Genomic DNA, 20150 nt, shown 5'->3' on the forward strand with positions numbered 1-20150 from the left:
TCTACTGTTCACAGGTTTCAATTATATTTAATAAAAACGTGATTAAGCAAACAAAAGGAGGCCATTCAGCCCAACTGCTTGCTTATAGCTAATATGTCCAAACATCTAATCCAGAAATGTCTTGAAAGAAGCCAGGGTAACACAATTAGATTGTTCTAGATTCCCACTACTTCTTGTATAGAGTGCCTTCCATTGGGCTCAGGTGTAAATGCACTTTAATGTGGTTCCACTTGTATCCTTGGGTTCGTATTTCAGCTATTGATTCCAAAGAAGTCCAAAGAGTGATCTTCATGTCTTTGACAATTGTCCCTCAACAGTATGATAAAAGTTTAGCCCATTGAGCCTGTCAGTGTGAGATGTTCGTTGGAGCACAGGAATGTCTCCAGTCTCTCTAGTCTGGAGTGATTCCATAACAGAAATATATTTTCTTACGATGTGATAGCCAAGATGGCATTGCACAGTTTTTAATGCTATACTTTAACCTATATCTTAGCATTCTGTTTCTTTTTTATTGCTTCCCTGTATTGTCTTAAAGATGAAAATTATATTTCAACATGAACACCTAGGTCTTTTCTTATAGGTGGCTTCTTCAAGCATTTCCCATCTCATATATAAAGTTTATGTTTTAGCCACCTGCTTGCAGCAGAGTGCAGATCAAAATGTCATCTGCCAGGTGTTTTGCTAGCCTTGACTTCATGTGTAATGTCTTTGAGGTTTCTTTGCAAGCTCCTCCTGTTTTGGTGTCATCTGCAATCTTTCTAACTATACCAAAATCTAGATAAAATAGACATAAATTAGTAAAAGCAGTGGACCCAGTACAGATCCCTGTGGTACTCCACTAATTACATCGTTGATATAAATCAATACGAGTAGTGGTCCTAGTACAGACTCTCCACTAATTACATTTTAGCTTTCGACGGTAATATTGTTTTCTCTCACTTGGTGTTTCTAATGTCCCTTTGCCTCTGCCTGTACCTTTAATTTAATTTTACACCATTTCTGTAAAAAAAAAACAATATCATTCTTAGAATTATAAAAGAGTGCAGTATTATAAAACACCAATGCCAAACAGGGACCATGAAAGATTTCTGTCCTGATAAAGCAACATCAGCCCCTGATTGAAGGAAGTAGCACAAGCAGATTGTGAGCTTCACAATACTGTAAACACTGTGCTTTACATATTAAAATTTCTGTGCCTTCAGTGTGCCTGCTATCTTTGTTCGGACTTTAGCATTAACAATTTAATCCAAACTGGTTCCTGAAGTCTCCTAATGAAAATCAATCTCCATTGCAGATATAAAATTACCAGTAACGAAATGGTGTAGTTTGTGTTTTCTCTAAGTTGTGACACACTGGTAAAACACTTCTATGATTTTTAGATGTGATTGTACTGTATGTTACACTTTGTTTAAAATTATACAGTATAATTATCACAAGCAATATCCTGCATAGCAGGGACTTTCCCTCCCGTTAGAACGTCTTTTATCTGATTGTACATCTCTTGAGGAACAGAAACCTTGACTCCTACACAGAAGGGCTTTAGAAAAAAAGGGAAGTTTGTTTGCACAGAAGGCAGCCTCTGCACCTGCCCCTGCCAAGCACAGTATAGATTCTAGCAGGGCAATAGCTGTAACCATGTTTACTGTGTGACATGTCTGTGCTTTCAGAAGGTATTCCCTTGCCTTTCCTGCTCCATAATCCATTATGTGACAGTAAGTAAACCAGTGTCTGTGTTGAAGAAAAGCTCAAAGACTCTCAGAATATTCCTGTTGTAATGTGGAATCAAGCTTGCCACACAGCGTGAACGGTTCTCCTTGTTTGTTGTCTTACGTGAGGCTTGCAAGTGTCATAAAAACATATACGTTTACATTTCGTTAACTGCTTTAAACACACCAGACTAAAATAAATGGTATTGAAACCTTTTCTTATTATAAGGTTACCATTATATTATGGTGTATTTATGGGGCCAGACACCCACATTTGTGGCTTTCAGTAGCTGAAGTGAAAGAGAGTGTCTTTTAAAATTACATGGGGATATGTTTTATGTACTATAAGTATGTAGGATATACAATTACACCATTGTGTACTATTTTAAGAAAGCTTTGCTTTGTGAGGATCATGGGCTGAGCTATAGCCCCACTTGAATTAGGTGGTAGATTAATTGAATTTATGTTTTACATTTAAAAATGTTACATTTTTTCAGTTTGTTCTAAGGGAAGGGCCTATATACACTATCATAAGTCTAGATAGGCTCAGAATATTTGGTTCCAGAAATATGCACAAAAAACATGGTGAATCTGTAGGTCTGCTGCTTTTCTGGATTGTACAGTATTTGTATAAGTATATCCGTTATGGATATTTTTTTTGACAATTGCTTTGTTGTTTTGCAAAAAAGGCAGAAACACTAGAAAATTTGCAAAAGAGAGCAGGACATTCAGCCTTCTTGGTAGTTAATAATTGATCTGAGGATCTCATCCAGCTGTTCCTTGAGAGAAGGTGGGTCTGCTTGAAGGGCATACCTGGGTCGCTTGTTCCACACTCCCACAACCCTTTGGGTAAAGAAGTGCCTCCAGTTCTCACTTCCAAATGCACTTCCACATAGTAACTGTCTTAGTAGTTAGCCATCATCACTGCCTTGTTTCCTATAACTCTGCAGATTGCGTTCTGATCAGTTAGATATAATAAGTGAGCAGCTCAGTTAAAATGAAAGGCCTTGTACTGGGGACTGTCTTAGTCCTGTTGTCCTTCACAGGACTTTGTCATTTTCAGTGCTCTGAGTTCAATAGCTTAGAACATATAGATTATGACTAACCTCTGGCCAGATTCACTGCCATGTGCTTCCAGTTTTTTTCCTGCTCCATTTTGTTTTCCGTTTCTTTCAGACCTTTAATCTTTTGCTTGGATCACAAAGGTTTCTCAAAAGGTTCCCAGTGGCTGGGATCCTGACTTCATCTTTCCCTTTTGTCTTCTCAAAGGCTGCTGCCCCTTCCCCCAATTTTAACTTTTGCTTTCGTATTGAATCAGATTATTTTATTTTCTGTGCTGTGAGGTGGTTTGTCATGAAAGGAGCAAATCAAAATAAAAATGATGATGATGACGGTGACGATGATTGATAAATTTATATTTCAAGGGACGAGTAGGGCATGAAACGTTTGAATCATGCAATATTTAATGAGCTGGAAAAGCAACACATATGGAAGTTATGTGTCCTGTGTTTTAATTATCATGATATTCAACATTAAATTAAATTCTCTCTATTCATTGCAGGTTTCATTTCACACCTCTCTTCACCTGTCCTGACTTCACACCACCTGATTGGCCTCTCTGTCTGTCCCCTGCTCCCACCTCCGGCTCCTCCTCTCTCCCAGCTCTTGTTCTCCTGCTACATTACCTTTGCTTACTGCCCTGTCTTTCTCACACCTGAAGAAGGCTCCATGGCCGAAACGTTGTGTTTTTTCTTCTCTTTTCAGTATGGAATAACTATTAACTAATAAACCTATTAATAATAATAATAATAATTGCTTACACTTATATAGCGCTTTTCTGGACACTCCACTCAAAGCGCTTTACAGGTAATGGGGACTCCCCTCCACCACCACCAATGTGCAGCATCCACCTGGATGATGCGACGGCAGCCATAGTGCGCCAGAACGCTCACCACACATCAGCTATCAGTGGGGAGGAGAGCAGAGTAATATAGCCAATTCATAGAGGGGGATTATTAGGAGGCCATGATTGGTAAAGGCCAGGGGGGGAAATTTGGCCAGGACACCGGGGTTACACCCCTACTTACTTTTTCCTGTGCAACATTAAATGTAGATGAGTATGTCTTGTAATACCTTGTAAAAGATGTCAAGGCAGTATGAATTAATAAATGAGATTAAGACACTTAGTTCTCAGTCACTCTCACAGTTGCGTTATCTTCAATAACGCTACCAGGTAGCTTATTGCTTTTACATCCAATGTATGAAAAATTCATTTCAACGGGTTCTTTTACCTCTCGCCTTAAGAATAGTCAAATTTGTGGATGGAAGCACCCGGACATTTTATGACACTCCAGTAACCTTTTTTTCTTTTTCTGGACAAAATAGCATTATGAGCATTATTACTGTACGTCACACAGCCAGCAGGTGAAAATAAAATAGATACTCGTGTCAGCTCCCATTGTGTCAGAGGGTAACTGGGGAAGCTAAAGTCCTGATTCGTCATACATGTCCCTCTATCCACATCACATGTATCACATGTCCTGATGGACTCATTAACTGGCACAAATCCTGTCAATAATATTGACAAATGTTTATATTTGTTTAACAGTTAATGATCAGTGTCAATAATCCTTGGCCTTGTTACAGGCTATTAATTATTGAGCTCATTTTTATACCAGCCTGGGGAAAAAGAATCTAGGATTTTCTCCTTTTAACACCAGGACTGGTCAATTTTCATAAGCTCTCTTTATCAGTCACGTCAATCATGGTAAAAGATTATGCACTTTAAACACGGGATAATTGTTAAATAAAGAGGTTGCTCAACCCCAACTCCTATAAAATAAAATAGGCTGAACCCTGCAGGTTCATGAACTTTCACTAACAAAGCACCATTTTTCTTTTTTTTATAAATAGCAATAACTATTAACTGTAAGTTCACACAATACACTAAATGAGGGATGTTACACTTTGTGATTCAATGTTTTGAAACATTTATACGATGAATATTGGTGGATATTCCAAAAAACGATAAAGAAAAAAGATGAAGAGCTGTTTCTGATGCAAGGTGATGTTATTAATATGTTATGGTGGTGGACGTGTTTAGACAAAGTCTTGTGAGAAACCCAACAGAAAAACAGCAGGGCTGTTTTTCTTCCAGCAGTAACCTTAGCTTTCCCAGGAGTCTCCCATCCAGGTACTGACCAGGCTCACAGCTGCTGAGCTTCAGTGGGCTGCCAGCTGGGAGCTGCAGGGTGATCTGGCTGCTGGCTGCTGGCTAATGCTGTGCATTATTGAGACAGTCTATCAGCAGTAGTAAAAAGTTACCAGTTCATTAATCCAGAGCCTGCCTCTTTTTAATTAGGGAAATTTCATCAGACAAGCATGCTTCACTTTCCAGGTTCTGAAGAGTATTTGTCAGTCCAGTATTCTGAAGATCATGACATCAAAGTTATGACTTTGAATCCAAACATAGCCAAAATCGAACAGATTCTCCAGCAACACGTGATTTAGATTTCATTTAGTTTTTTTAAAGTGGCTCTTCATCTCTGGGTCATTTAACAATGATGGATTCAATGTCATGTGATCTTGGACTGGAAATTCCTTTTGCCGTTGCTGGTGTGGAAGATTTCTAATCTGTGGCTGATCTTCCTGATTATCCCATATATTATCCAAAGCAAATTACAGTTGCACCAATTTATACAGCTGGGTAATTTACTGGAGCTATCTGTGTGAAGTACTTTGCTCAAGGGCACCACAGCATTGTCTCACCTCGGATTTGAACCTGAAAACCTTCCAGTTACAAGCCCAGAACCCCAACCACTGCTCTTCCTATATTAAGTTCAGGGACTGCCGATTTTTCCCTCACATCCTTTGATAAGCAACGATAAGTTGCAGTCACATGATGAGTGTAGTGCAGGAACTATTTTTATCTTAAGATGTTTAAGTATCTTTTGTAGACCACTATTTGTATGGTATGAGAGGGAGGTGTACTACACTTTGCTAACCACAGACCTTATGCTGTATTTCCTATTTGTGGGCTGATTTAAAGATCTCTAAGGAGGAAGCTGAGCTGATATTTAAACTGACCTTGGACTTTCAATTGCCAAGCTCCTCCTTGCAATTAGTTTGATGGAAAGAAGAAAAGAAGCTTTTGTAGAAGAAGTTACAGAATTCCTCCCAAAGCTTTTCAATCAATCAACTGACTGATCATTTAATCAATGAACCAACTATTCAGTGGCCCAGTGAATCAGTTCCCTACAGTTAAGGGAAAAAAATAACTCCCCAGATCACAAAACTGCAACAGCACAAACTCAGCCTTCCAGGCATGCCACCAACATGATAAAATAATCTCCCACAGAAAATGATTGTATCCCACAGTGTTTAATCACTTGTTGATAGAAAGGTTTTCCAAGTTAAAATCTGATGCTCATTCAGGTGGATTACTGAAGCTAAAGGAGACAGGAAGGAGCTTCTGTATTGCATCTTAAAAGGCTCAGCATCAGAACTAAAAATACATGCAATAGAAACAAGCAACAGATTGAATTAAAACCTGCTGTAGTAGGTAGAGAGCCAAACTAATTAGAAGAGAGGGATAAATAAGAGTAATGCTTTTTTTCCCAAAATGAGATTTGAAAGAGTCCAAGTGTCTCAAGAACATGAGCTTTGAAATCCAGGTGTGGTAAGCCAGCGTTTTAGAATGACTTGATCATAAAATTACACAGAACATTGAGTCTTTTCATTTACCCTTTTTGAAACTACCCTGTGAGAATGACATTGGAGCGTAAAATAAGCAGAAATGTCATTGGGAGTGTTAAAACTACTGTAAATCTTAAGCAGGACTTATTTGGATATATCCGTCAGTTTTTATACTCAGTTCCTTGCTGCAAAAACTCCAGGGCAGTTTCACTCTGATGGTGACCTCTTATGAGCTTGTTCCACGATATTTCTTTAAAGTTAATGAAATTGTAAATAGTTTCACTGGTCATAATCAGAATCATCCTGGTGCTTTTTCAGCAGGGAACTGAAAATACAGTATGGTACCTTACCAAATGAAACATGGGTATTCTCTCCATTCTTGTAATTTTCTGTCAGGTCAGTGTCTGAGCTGACATTTACCTCAGGCCTCTCTTTTGCAAAACAGATCAATAGTTCTGCTGGCACTGATTCAAGGTGACATTGTTACTAAAATGGACTGGGAAGCCGTTAAATTTAGGTCAGGACTTCGATATTCCAGGGCTTGTGTTTGTATAGCTCAGCAGGATAGCCTGTCACCCAAGAGCTGAGCAGTTCACCAGGTGATAGTAAAAGTCACTGCAGGCAGCATGCACAAGGTTCAGAGCGCCTTTGATATTAATTTTTGATTCACGCTTTGCTTAAGCCGTATCAGCACCTTTTAATCATTTTTCAAGTGTTTACTTTGTTGTTTTTGTTCCCTTATTTCACGCATATGTGTTATCATTGCAAAGAATAAACAAAGTCGCCATCTACAGACAGGAAGCTTTTATTATGAGGCTTGCAATTATATTTTGGAGTTAACATGTGCCATTTCTTCCCTCTATAAGCTGTAAAAAGAAAGTGGGAACAAACAAATGGAACACTTCTTCCCCCAAAGGGTTGTAAGAGCATGGAATACACTACAGAGCTGTGCTGCTGAAGCCGATGCTTCAGTTTCTGTCAGGAAAAGACCTGACAAGATCCTCGGATTAATTCACTACTAACTACCAAACCGGCTAGATGGTGCAAATGGATTCCTTTCATTTGTAACGTTTCTTATGTTCTTATCCCTTTCCTAACCACTTTATCCCATTCTGGGTCACGGTGGTCTTGAGCCTGTCCCAGCAAGCAATGGACATTAACCAGGCTACACCCTGAGTGGGACTCTAGTCCTCTGCCTAGCAGACACACAGACACACACTCACACAATGCCAGTTTTCCCAGAAGCCAGTGAACATACCAGCCTGCCTGTGCACTGTGGGAGGAAACCAGAGAACCCCACGTGAAGCAGAGAAACTCGTGTGAACACGTGGAGAACATGCAATCTCCACGCAGACAGGATTGGGAACGAGTAATAGGTTTATTCCATGCTGAAAAGAGAAGAAAGAAAACTGCCAAAAAGTTTTGTTTTCTTTCTTCTTTTCCATCATGGAATAAACCTATTACTTGTTCCTTTGCAGCTACCCACCTGAACTATAGAAAGGAACAGTTACTAATACTAATAATACCCTAACCACTGCTCCACATTTTTGCCTACTGCAAACGGACAAATTTATCTGTGTCTGTATAGTGCAATTTAAAATGAGTATTGTCTGAGAGATTCGTTTTCTCTGTATATTTCATCTACCACAGTCTTTAATAAAAAGAAAAATCCTGGTTTAACACCAATCTCAACAATCATGTCTGTTGTGTTATTACACTGTTCCTGTATCTAGAAAACAATTAAAGTAAGCGCCTTGAATTTTGACTTAGAAATGTAGAGGAAGTTAACAGACTATTTTGATTTTTACAGAAATAGCCATTCCATGGTTTCTTGAAATCAGAGTGTAAAAGGATACAGATCCTGATTGTGTACTTAGCTTCTTCTTTTCACTTTAAAATGAAGGTTTGACACTATTCAGCTGTGGTTTGAAGTGGGTAGACATGGTGCAGTGCATTGAAGCCATTGTTAGTTTTAGCTGTTTCTAATGCTCCTTACCTTGCACAGGGCTCCAAGTCAACATTGCAAGAAATGACTGGGGCACACATTGGATTCATAGGCCAAAATGGAAAACTCCCATGCAGTCACCTTACCATCACTGCAACATGACTAGACATTCTGGAACAAAAGCAGCTGTATATTGTTGTGTGAAAACGGTAACCAAAACAAATATATGAAGCAGATAGATTTTAGAAAAACAGCAGAGCTCTGCTGTAGAATGCAATGCGAAAAGGTGTATTTTTCTTGGTAAGGAGTGCTTGTGTATCATGGCCTTCAGTCATCTGTTAAGAGGAGTCTTTTTGTTATCCTCCCTGTGACTGTAAACAAGTCTGTTTTGGAGACGGTATCGTTAATATCTGTCACTGCAGCCCTGCATGTCTCTCAGCATCAGACTGTGTCCTTCATGCCCTAAATGATAAGAACTACGTGGACCACAAGGAAAAGACGTCTTCAGCCTAAATGTAGTACAGACCTTAGGTTGGAACTACTTAATAGTAGTTTACCCATTTGTTGCTCTGAGTTGTCTTTTTTACAATGCTGTGCTCTTATAATGTTTATCAAAATGTTTATAAAACCTCCTTCTGTGCTAAAATTTGAGTATCCTTGATGCAGCACCCTATCTTCACTAGCTACACAGTCAGTTACATTTTTAACTAACTCTATGGTTTAACCTTTAAACTTACTGGGCCCAGTGGTGCCAGTTTTGAATGTGTTAAATATATATAACATGCTAAACGTAAACAGTACTGTATAATACAACATGCTATATAATACAGCAGGACATGCCAGGGTGAATGGTAAAGATGATTTTAAAATATCATTTGCTCATTTCTAACATCCATTAATTATTATTCAGCCACCACTGCCGGTGATTCTGTTGCACAGTGCGAGTTCAGTGTCGTGATGGCTTGATCTTCGGATGTCATGCTGAAATAGGGTGGTGTTCTAGGTTTCTCCTCCAGTCCTGGGGTATAGATAGTTTCACAGGGAACAAAAAGGTGGACACTCTATCTTTACCCATTCCCCACATTGCACCCTATAGCTATTTGTGTCTTTATTTAAGAAAGAAATGAAATTGTGCGCTAGCATTCAATTTTCCTAAATGAATTCAAATGGAAAGAAATTTTGGCAAACTGAAACTGCTTTTACTGAAAGACATCGAAAGCTAAACACGAAATGCTGGCTGCATGGGTGCACTAGAGTTTGTTTGTAAAGGTCACCTTATTTTTTGGCTCCTTTTTTAGAAGACATGGCCAGATAACGACCTGCTGATTTTCAAAATGGTCTGATCTGAAACCGAAAGCCGGTTATACCCAGATGGGTTGAGGCAGCAACAAGTAAATGCTAGCCCTGTGGCGACATCACTCGCTCTTCATATAATGCGCTTGCTGATGTCTAGGAGGCAGTGCAGTCTTTGGGCTCTGACCTGAGGCTCACTGAGAGACGCCCACTGCTCATTTGAAAGGCAAAACAGTTGCTCTCAAGAGACACTACTTTCTCTCTCAATCAGGCTGCTCTGGATAGCCGCACTCCCATTTCTTTTGTTGTTCAAAAGGACTCGTGTCTGTCTGGCCCAATGCAGTCGTGCAATTAAAAAGACCTCTGTTCCCACTTGTTTCGCATTTGCATGTATCTGATGCATGTTCTGTATCTGTACCTTTTTCCCAGGGGCTGGTTAATTTGTTGGTTCTAAGAGCTCCGATCCAGGCAGTACTTACTTATCCTGTGTTTTCAGGAATATGCTGCTTCCCTTTTCATCTTCTGTTGTGTCCTCGTTTGTCCAGCACAGAGTTGGACAGAATTTTACACTTTGTGACAGTTTAAAATAGTGTAGTTTCATTCAACCGACATGGGGTCAAATAGATATAGTCTTAATTTTGTTTTGTCTTTGTTTTTCCTTGTACATCTCTGGCATATCCTGAAAAGCAATATTTAACAAACAGTTTACATACATCCAATTAGGTCAGTCTTCAGACATGACAGTGAATGTAGCTTTTAAAACAGCAACTGGCTGAAGGGCTTCCATCAGAGATATATGCTTTTTATTGGTGTGATTGGTTGGTTCATTGATTAACTGATTGATTGGTAGGTTTATCGATTGTTCATTTGGTTGGTTGGAACGTTTCAGGTGACAATTCAACCTCTTTCAGCTAGTTTAACATCAAGATTATTATGTTCCACATTCTGAATTTGGGATTTAAAAAGTAGAATTTATCTTCCAATGCCTTCCCTCAAAGCTATAACATATTTCTTCAAGCCTTTTCTGAGGTGAATAAACAGCCACCTCACCAGTGTCTAGTTCTTTCTTGATTGACATCTCTATCTCTGTGTTTTTCAGATCGCTTTCCTGGTCTCAGCTTACAGAGGACGCCAGCTGTCAGAAGAAAGCTGTTCTGCTCTTGGCTTGTTCACCCACTATTTCCACCTCAGCCAGTTCAGCTGGATGCTCATTCAAGTAAGTGTCTATGATCCCCTGAGACAATATCGTTTACACCAATTACCTAATTGATTAATTTTAACTGCGTTCATAAATCTTAGCGATGCAATCACTACAAGGTACGGTTTCAAGCAGTCGGTCAATCACATTTTGATTCATAATTCACTCTACCATGGGCACCACCACTTGTAAGGGCTTTAAAAGGAATTAGAGATGCACTAGATAAGAAATCAAATCTGAGGAGTACAGAAAGCGCGGCTTGCTTGTCGCGTTTCAGAACTAAAACCTCTTAAAGAACAGATTATAGACTCATTCAGAAGGAGGCGCTTACTGTTTAACAAGAAGGGAAATAACATAGGCGAGGTATAAAAAAAACAGAAACACTAAACACTGGAACAATTAACTTATTTAAATCAAATAACATCATAGATGTAAGAATGATATCTGGGAACACATTTATCTTCAGGTAGAGGGATTTATCCACGGTATGTGTAGCTTTTCAAGTGGCTTAGAGTAAAGTAACCAGACACTAGATGAAGGAAGGTCCACTGTGTGTAACTGCCTTTCCTTGCCTACCTTCTAGTTTCAAACAGTCACGTCCGGAAGCAGCAGGGCCACACAAGTCACTGAGGGCCGAATTATCATTATACTGCAAGCTCCTACCTCCTACGTGTGCTTCAGCCTCGCACTGTGTGGAGCAGAAACAAAAGCAGTCTGGTTAAAATGGGAAGCTTGGTAGTGTGCATTACAGGATAAAGATAAACTGTATTGCTCCCTAGGGGAACATTTTTATGGACACGTGTCTCTTCTGCACTTTTGAGTGAATCGCAAAACATTATATATCACATCTGTTGCACATGCATAACTCATTACAAAAAAAGTCACGACATATTGCCCATGCACTGTTACGGCATAGACAGTTTATATTGACCCAATTTCATTTACCCTGGCCATTACAAATTAACAAGAAATTAATATTTGTGTCTATTTGATTTCTTTTTGGGGACCTTAAAACATTTTTGCAGAGGGAGAAAGCTGATATTCAAGAATTAATAATAAGAAAAGGATAAGATATAATTGTTTCCACCTGTCTAATCATGGATTGTTGAAAGATTGTCTGCAAGGAGGAGTGCTGCTTCGCTCCCATACAGTACATCAGGTGTTTTTTACCTTTTCATAACAATGTTGATATTAATTTCTAGTTTAAAACTTTAACAATTAATTGGTTCGTTGACCCCTTTACTCAAAGTGACTACAGAAACAACATAATGCATTGTGCACAGAAGGACAAGAGTATAAATCACAGAAAGCAGGCTACATTGTGTAACTGCACTGTAACCCTTTATTCAATGCAAGAAGCAATGAAGAAACACAAACACAAAGTGCCTCAGAAATCTACAGTGCAATGTGTGTGTGTAGTGTGCAATGGGATGGTTCAAAGTCAGGTCAAGACTTTGTGAGATCTAGGGGGATTGAACAAGGTGATGGCAGCAATGTGAGAATCGTCGCAGTCCTGTTGTTTTGAGTTTAGTTAGGTTTCTTTATAGCCAAGACAAATTACATAACTGAAAAAATGAGAGAGAGATATACTGTATACTGTATATCAGTTCCTTCTTGTTTTTGTAATATCAATTGATCATTATCTTTTCCTTTTTATAAAAGGAAGTGTTTGAAAGGTATTGTTGTTGATCCTTAATTCCCAGGCAGTAGGATTATTTTAAAAAATAAGCGTTGTCATGTCGTAAAGATTGCTATCGCCCCATAATATTATATCCAAAAGGATTACAAGTGTACGGTAAATTTGTAACACTTTCTTGATACTTTGGAATTGTAATTATATACAGTACATCTCACAGGGAGGGATCAGAAATGAATGTTTTGTGGTTTTTTCCTACAAGTGTAGTGACTTTTGGAACACAAGACAGCTTTAACAATGGGGTGACATTTGGCCTATGTAGCCCTCTGTGGCTAGAGGGGTGCTGAATTTTCTTCCTAAAAATATTTAGTCCTTAATACAAATGCAACAGAGCAGAGAGTGGAGCAGGCTGTTTTTGGTGTTGAAAGATCAGGGTCCCCAGGTCCCTGTATTTTTTCATCTTTTTTGGGGGCCTTTTGAAGGCTTTACATTTGCCATTACATCAGACCTGTGTGCGACCTGAGGGCAGTGACAAAGCTGTGTGCTACTCCTATTCCTCAACACGATGGGGATGGATGGGGTAGCGTGCAGCTTGGGTCGGACCCCTGTTCCTCAACACGATGGGGGTGGGGGACCGCGCAGCTCGGGTCGGACCCCTGCTGCCTTACAGATCCAGAGACCCTGTCTCTGCTTCTGCTCAAGAAACGCGCTGCCGAGCAGAGGGCAATGAACGACCTCTTTCTGATGTGACCCCAGAGCAACAGCCAGCGGTCTGCGTCGGAAGCACAGGAAGGTTATGACTGACGGTGGTGTGATAAAAGAGGCCAAACGTTTTCTCACATATGTCTTCTGGTATGCCGACAAAATTTCCAACAGATGTTGAAGTTTCAGTTTAAATGTTTGTATTACTTTCTGGTTTTTGTCTAGCTCTTTAAGAAAAGATGCAGACAGTAAAAAGTGATTGTATATATTGAGCAAATGTGTGAGCGGTTAGCTTTTCACGAAGTTCGTAGTAGCACAAAGGTGCACTTGGAGTCAAAGAGCTCCAAACAGAGCAATTAGAATAAATCCATGTTTCATGCCTTAATGGTAGGATTGATCAAGAAAGCCATGTGTAAGTAGAACTGAGCTTCAATAAAAGGTGTCATAAATTTATAACACATTTATTCAAACTAAATGCTCTGCGTTCGCTTTGGGGCCACGGAGCCAATAACCAGTTGGGGCCAGTTCGGCCGATTGTGTCTCTGTGTAAACAGAGTTATTCTTTGTTAATAAACCATAACCCTGGAAACACACATGGTAGCAATTGAGTAATGTTTCCATTCAGACAGGTAGAAAGACACTGTGATTCACTTTGGAAAGTATTTATCCAGAAAAAACGCGCACCAGATGTGTGATAGTAGTCTTTGGGAGACAAACCAGGTTTTTATTCACTTTTGGGCTCAATGGGCTTTTGCAGCAATACCACAGATTAGGTTTAAAAACTAATCAGCCTGCTTATTAGCAAGTTTCATCACTGGTTTGACTGACGAAGCCATTAAAACTCCCATTAAAAGTGTGATATTTGGATTGTGTGAGCTTAAAGTTTCCTGGACTTAATTCCTTAAACCATATTTGACCTGCCCAAGCTGTGATTTATAAAGAAGCCAAATAGGGCATATAACAGCTTTAGTTTCCATTGCGTATGATGTGTACAAGATGTATTTTTCCCTGGACTGACCCTTAAAATTAAATGCTTAATAATGGACAACAACAATAATGTGTCTGTCAGTTACCAGTTGATTTTTTTTTCATTAGATTAGTTTGGTCATAATGGGAATGGTTGTGCAGATTCTTTGTTCTGTACTGTTTTACTTTGCGATGTTAAAGTACACTAACACCTCTTGAGTAATCTCCTGCATGCCTCTGGGTATCATTAGAACTGTTTCTGAAGTTCCCGTTTCCCTCCAAAGAAACAGAACACGAAAACCTGCTGGAACATGCATCTTATTGGCTGTTACCCTCCCTTCACAGTTACAGCTGCTTGAAGAAATGATTGTTAATGATGCTACACTAAAATCACAGTGATGAATTTACTTAGTTCAATAAAATATCTTATTTTTACAGCTAGTCAATTTTTACTAATTGTCCCTAATGCCTTAGGGCTAATGTTCTAGTACGTTTCTTAAAGAAAACTGGACAAATTAATTATTCTAAACCTCTGCTAACCAATTATGGTTTAGTGTAACGTAAAGAATATTTTTTAGCAAAATATTTATTGGTCATAGGGGTCAGCTTATAACCTCTGTATAGAAAGCTGATACAACTTCTGTATAACTTGTTTTCTATATATATTGTATAAATATGATTAATTACAGACGATGTGCTGCATGTAAAATTGTATTCAGCAGGTTTTGTGTCCTGAATTGTGAAGAACAGCAGACTAAGCTGTTTTCTGGCAATAAAACTTAATTTTAATTTGAATTTAAATCTTAGATTGCTTCAGATACTTTGAAAACAGTCATGTCATACCTAAGGAAAACATTAAAGAAGAGCACAGAAGTGGAATGCATGAAACACAGCCTTCTTCACTTAGAGGAAGTGTCAAATACAGATGTTTTTTTCCATGATAAAGGGAGATAACATCTGTGATCAACCACAAACGTAAACACCTGATTTAATTTTGTGTTTCAAGGCACTTTGAAATAAATACACAGCATATGTCACATCTGCACTGCTCCAATACTGTAATTATCACAGTTGTACCAATAAAGTGCAAAAAAAAACCCTTCTTGAAGTATTTTGGGATTTCTGCTAGTTACCCAGTGCATTTTTTTTGTGTTTGCCAAGGCAGTGAATTTCTGGCAGGTGTTGGTGATGAACGACGAGCACACGGAGCGCCGCTACCTGCTGTACTTCCTGCTGAGCTGGGGGCTCCCCGCCCTCGTCATCGCACTGCTGGTCATCATCCTCCTGGGGGCCTACAACTGGAACATCCACAGCGTCTATGGCCTCGTGCACGGGGACGTGTGAGTACGCCGAGCAGGGCTGACTGGCACGGGGAGGGCCTTCAGCCCTTCCCGCCCTCGTGCCAGACGCAAGGCAGTATCCCTGCCAGCCACTGTCTTGAAAGAAGCCAGGATAGCTGCTGGGTGGCTCGTTCAGGCTCCCATAACCCTTTGCACAGCAGAAGCGCCTCCCGTTCCCAGTTTCAACTGCAGTTCCGTGTAGTTCCCCCTTGTGTCCTCTTGTGTCCACTTGTGTCCTCTTGTTCGTGTTTCTCTGCTCTGCCTACAGGCGGTCACTGCTTTCCCTCATTGGACATCAGGGCGCTTGCACTTCTCTCCTGTTAGGGCGGGTCATGCCACTCAAGAGTGCATGGCCATTAGGGCCAATAACACAAGCACAAAACACGTGCAGTGGAAAAGCTCCAACTGCCTCAAGATGGACCTAAGATTCTGACCGCACCCCATCTGGTTTTGACGAGGGTTTACGTATATGTCTCTATGTCATATTCTGTAAATGGCTCTACAGAAGATGATCACTGACCACTGACCAGCCTTCAGTCACACTTATTGGAAAAATTCCAGTTTAAGAGACGCCATGGCTAATTATTTCACACTGGTTCATATGTCAGTGCGCAGGAGCAAACATGACAAGCAGCTATGAGACAAGGAGCAAGTTTCATAGAAGGAAAAGATGGAAGGGAGTAAAAAAAGGCATCTGACGTCAGACTTAAATATAGTCGATTGTCCGTGTTCCTTACGGAGGGCAACAACTTGCTTTTCCGTTGCCTACAGAAACTTGGCAGTGTAGGACGGGCAGCACGTCAGTCTCCCTGGATATCTTGGAGCCACTGACAGTACGGAATTAATGATATCAGCCATTATGGTTTTGACTCATCCTTTCAGGTCTGTTTTTTTGTAATGCCGTTGTTGACATCAACAAATGCTTCCGTCCATTTTCTAACTGCGTACCGCCAGCAAGCAACGGGCACAAGGCGGGATACGCCCTGGGTGGGACGCCAGTGCATTGCAGGGCAGACACACAATGACACAGAGACACACTCACACCAGGGCCAGGTTTCCCAGAAGCCAGTTAACCTAGCAGCTTGTCTCTAGAGTGCGGGAGAAAACTGAAGCACCTGGAGGAAACCCACGTGAACAGGGGGCGAACATACATACTTACATACATACATACATGCACCCCAATAACTGAACTTAAGGCTCCACTACTGTGAGGCAGCCATGCTAACCACTGCGCCGACGTGCCGTCCTGGCATTAACCCAGCGCACCACAGTGAAGCTCATCGAGATGCGGATGACAGCAGCAGTGCTACTATGTCTTGTCCGAAGCTCAGAAGCTCACCAGGGCTGGGCCTGGTCAGTTATGGAATAGGAGACCTCTAAAGAAGTAGGCAGGTAAATGGCAGTCCTCCCTCTGGGCCAGACTTTCCAATCCAACGTCCCAATTTGGTAACCAGGGACCCTGCCCTGCAGGGGTAACTGGCTTCTCGGTAAGGCATTCATAATCAAGGTCCTAAGCAGCTGGTCATCACAATCCTCCCAGCATTATATTTAAGACACTGGACTGGAATAGACACTGGAAACCCCAGTGTCCTGGCTAAATCCTCCGGGATTGTACAGTACTGTACAGTCTGGCCTCCCCAGAGCTCCACCTTAACCCGACCGATGAAGCAGTTGCTCTCAAAATATTTAGAAAAATGGAACATCCGCAACATTCTGTCTGTCAATCTAGTGGAAAAGGTTTTTGAGTAAAGATGAAATGTTTAGCTAAAGAAAAAAATTAAATAGATTCAATTAAAGTGAAAGAAAAACTTTAAAATTGTCAGTTTGAAATAGTGTTTATGTGCAAAATTTCATTTACAGCCATTAAAGTGTAAATGTAAGAGGAGCCATTACTTTTTCCACTCACAATAAACGCCTGGAGCAAGTTATTTTTATCTTCCAGTTTTAAAGCAGCTCAGTGGTTATGAGGTAATATGTTCTTTCCAAGTACACAGTACATGCTGTTTATGCTGGAAGTCTTGTAGCGTACAGTTGAAAAAAAAGACTTCCTACAGGTCCTGACGTAATTAAAAAGTCCTAAATTAGTCTTAATTTCTGTAGTTTATTTCATATACTGTACGATAGTATTTTGGCAGTTGTGTGGTTTCATGTTAAGTGGGCCTCATGTTCTAATTTTTTTTTATCTATCCAGTATCCATTAATACCATCATAAGAATATTGAAACATTATTAAATTATTAATTACTAAAAAGATGATCAAGATCAATAAAATAATAAATATAAAAGTAATAGGTATGTAACCAAATACTCAATTTTCATGTCTTCATCACACTTTGTAAAGACCCATGAGTACTAGACATTTCACACTGATTATGTTCTTGCCTAGACTTGGGACTACAGTTTTGTTTTTAATTGAAATGCTCAGAAAACTCATGTTATGGTATATGGTATAGGTATTCAAGAATTAAAACCACCAAATTCCAAACATTCCTAAAGTATACACGCAGCTGCGTATTAACATTGCAGTTATTCAGAAGTGCGTGATTTTACTCGTTTTGTCTACTTGGAAAAGACAAAAAAGAAATGGTTTAAGGGCACATACAGTAGTATTACAACAGACAACACTACACTGGAATAGAGGGTGATTTATTTGCTAATAGTGGTTGTATAGAGTGTAAACACTGAGGATGTCTTTTCACTTGTTGAAGACACTAATGACCTGACGGACCTCTTTATTGACTCTGGCATTTGTTAGCGTTTTGAACTCGGCAGTGATTCCGCCTGTGAAGAAGCTGGGCTTGACTGAGCCCTGTGGCTCTGCTGTGTTTTTTATTACACATCGGCCAAGCTAAATTGTATGTCAGCAACCACTGATTATTATTTTTGTCCCGACAGCTCACATACATTCTGTAAGATTACCGATTACAAGAACTCTGGCCTTTTAGTCTCTTTTGGCTTACAACGTGCACAATGCACCAAGAGGGAGGTGAAAGTACAACATAAACCATATGTTCAGAGCAAAGGATTTTTTTATTTATCTAATCAATCAACCTCAGAAACAATTATACTTATATAATAATAAGAGGACGTTTTCCTGAACAAATAGATAATACTTTATTAATCCCATAGGGAAACTGATGAAATGTGAGATTCTGCAGCTTTCTTTAAAAAAAAAATCAAAGAGAACAGAGAGAATAAGAAAAAAAGGGATTCAAAACAAAGTAGAAATAATTTAAGATCTTCAGAAAAAGACACAGGAAATTTGTATACAGTATGTTCCAAATATGCAAGCATGAAATCCTTTCACTTGAAAACTGCAGGTTACACTAAAGGTTTTTTAAAGACCTGGAGATGTTGATGATCCAAAAGGACCTCAAAAACATGCAGTATTCTGGCTTTCCAGGACTATAAACAGACCAGATATATTGTAAACGTCTCATTAGTAAATGGCATGTGTTATACGTTATTCAGCTGCTCTCTGAAAACTTATGAAAAGGCACCTGGCAGAAGGGCACAGTAAAAGCCGTGGAACTTGAGTTAGCAGGGAGCTGCGGGGTGTGAGACCTGTGGTTTGAGCGTAGAGCCTGTAACAGGTGCTGAGCTCACTGGTCAAGCCCATCCGGAGAGCTGTCTGCAAACGAGGCCTCCCTCTCCCTCCCCGTGAGCTCACACTTCTGGGCCCACAGTGCCGGCCCCTCCCTTCTACACTTGGACGGCTCTATTTCTGCCTCCTTACATCACAGGACTGGTCTGCCTGCACAGCCAGGTGCTCTTCATTTCCCCCTGCTCTGCTTATTTTTGCCTACGTTCAGTTGCTGAAGTTGGCGAGCTTTCTCTCAGAGCTGCTGTTCAAAGCTAAATTCAAACATTTCCTTGGTTGCAGTGGATAGCCATAACGCCTTTCTGTGCCTTGTTATGCACTTCACTTTCCACAGAGTATTGCAACAGTATAGTGTCCCATGACACTATACTGGGGCATTAGAACCCACACAGACCATAGGGTGAGCACCCCCTACTGGCCCCACTAACACCTCTACTAGCAACAACCTTAGTTTTTCCCAGGAGGTCTCTTATCCAGGTACTGACCAGGCTCACACCTGCTGAGCTTCAGTGGGCTGCCAGCTGTGAGCTGCAGGGAGATATGCCTGCTGGCTGAATGAGGGGTACAGTATGGTGGTAAGGCAGCAATGCCATCACTGGGGCCCAGGCCTCAGGTTCTGGACCTGGGGAGCAAACTGTGTGGAGTTTGCTAGTTCTCCCTGTGTTCAAATGCGTTTCCTCCCACAGTACAAAGCCATACTGGTATGTGAATTGGCTTCTAGGAAAACTGGCCCTGTTGTGAGTGTGTGTGCGGGTCTGTGTCTGTGTGTGCCCTGCAGGGACAGGCGTCCCGTCCAGGGTGTACCCTGCCTGGCACCTGTTGCTTGCTGGGACAGACTCCAGTTCCCCCACGACCCTAACTTGGATCGATTACGAAATGGATGAATGGACATACGAAGCTAATACTGTATATGAGAATAAGGAAATACAGAAATGCAATAGAAATGCAAGATCATCAGCGATAGTACAGTATCTTTATATTGGGACATAAATAGTATGTTGCATAGACATAATTATTATTAGAGCCTCATACAACATGCAGAGCATTTACATGCTTATGTCCCCATTTT

General features: G+C 40.3%; 1 protein-coding gene across 2 annotated transcripts in view; it reads left to right on the forward strand.

Moving 5' to 3' along the window:
* adgrv1 (adhesion G protein-coupled receptor V1) overlaps positions 1–20150 on the forward strand; it is a 203650-nt gene that overhangs the window by 149146 nt on the left and 34354 nt on the right. For both annotated transcript variants that reach the window (XM_015360604.2, XM_015360609.2), the window contains 2 exons: positions 10739–10855; positions 15303–15481. In XM_015360604.2, the coding sequence (XP_015216090.2) occupies positions 10739–10855; positions 15303–15481 (296 nt within the window). The remainder of the gene's footprint in view (positions 1–10738; positions 10856–15302; positions 15482–20150) is intronic.

Source organism: Lepisosteus oculatus, chromosome 3 (assembly GCF_040954835.1).
Source record: "Lepisosteus oculatus isolate fLepOcu1 chromosome 3, fLepOcu1.hap2, whole genome shotgun sequence".
Lineage (NCBI taxonomy): Eukaryota > Metazoa > Chordata > Actinopteri > Semionotiformes > Lepisosteidae > Lepisosteus > Lepisosteus oculatus.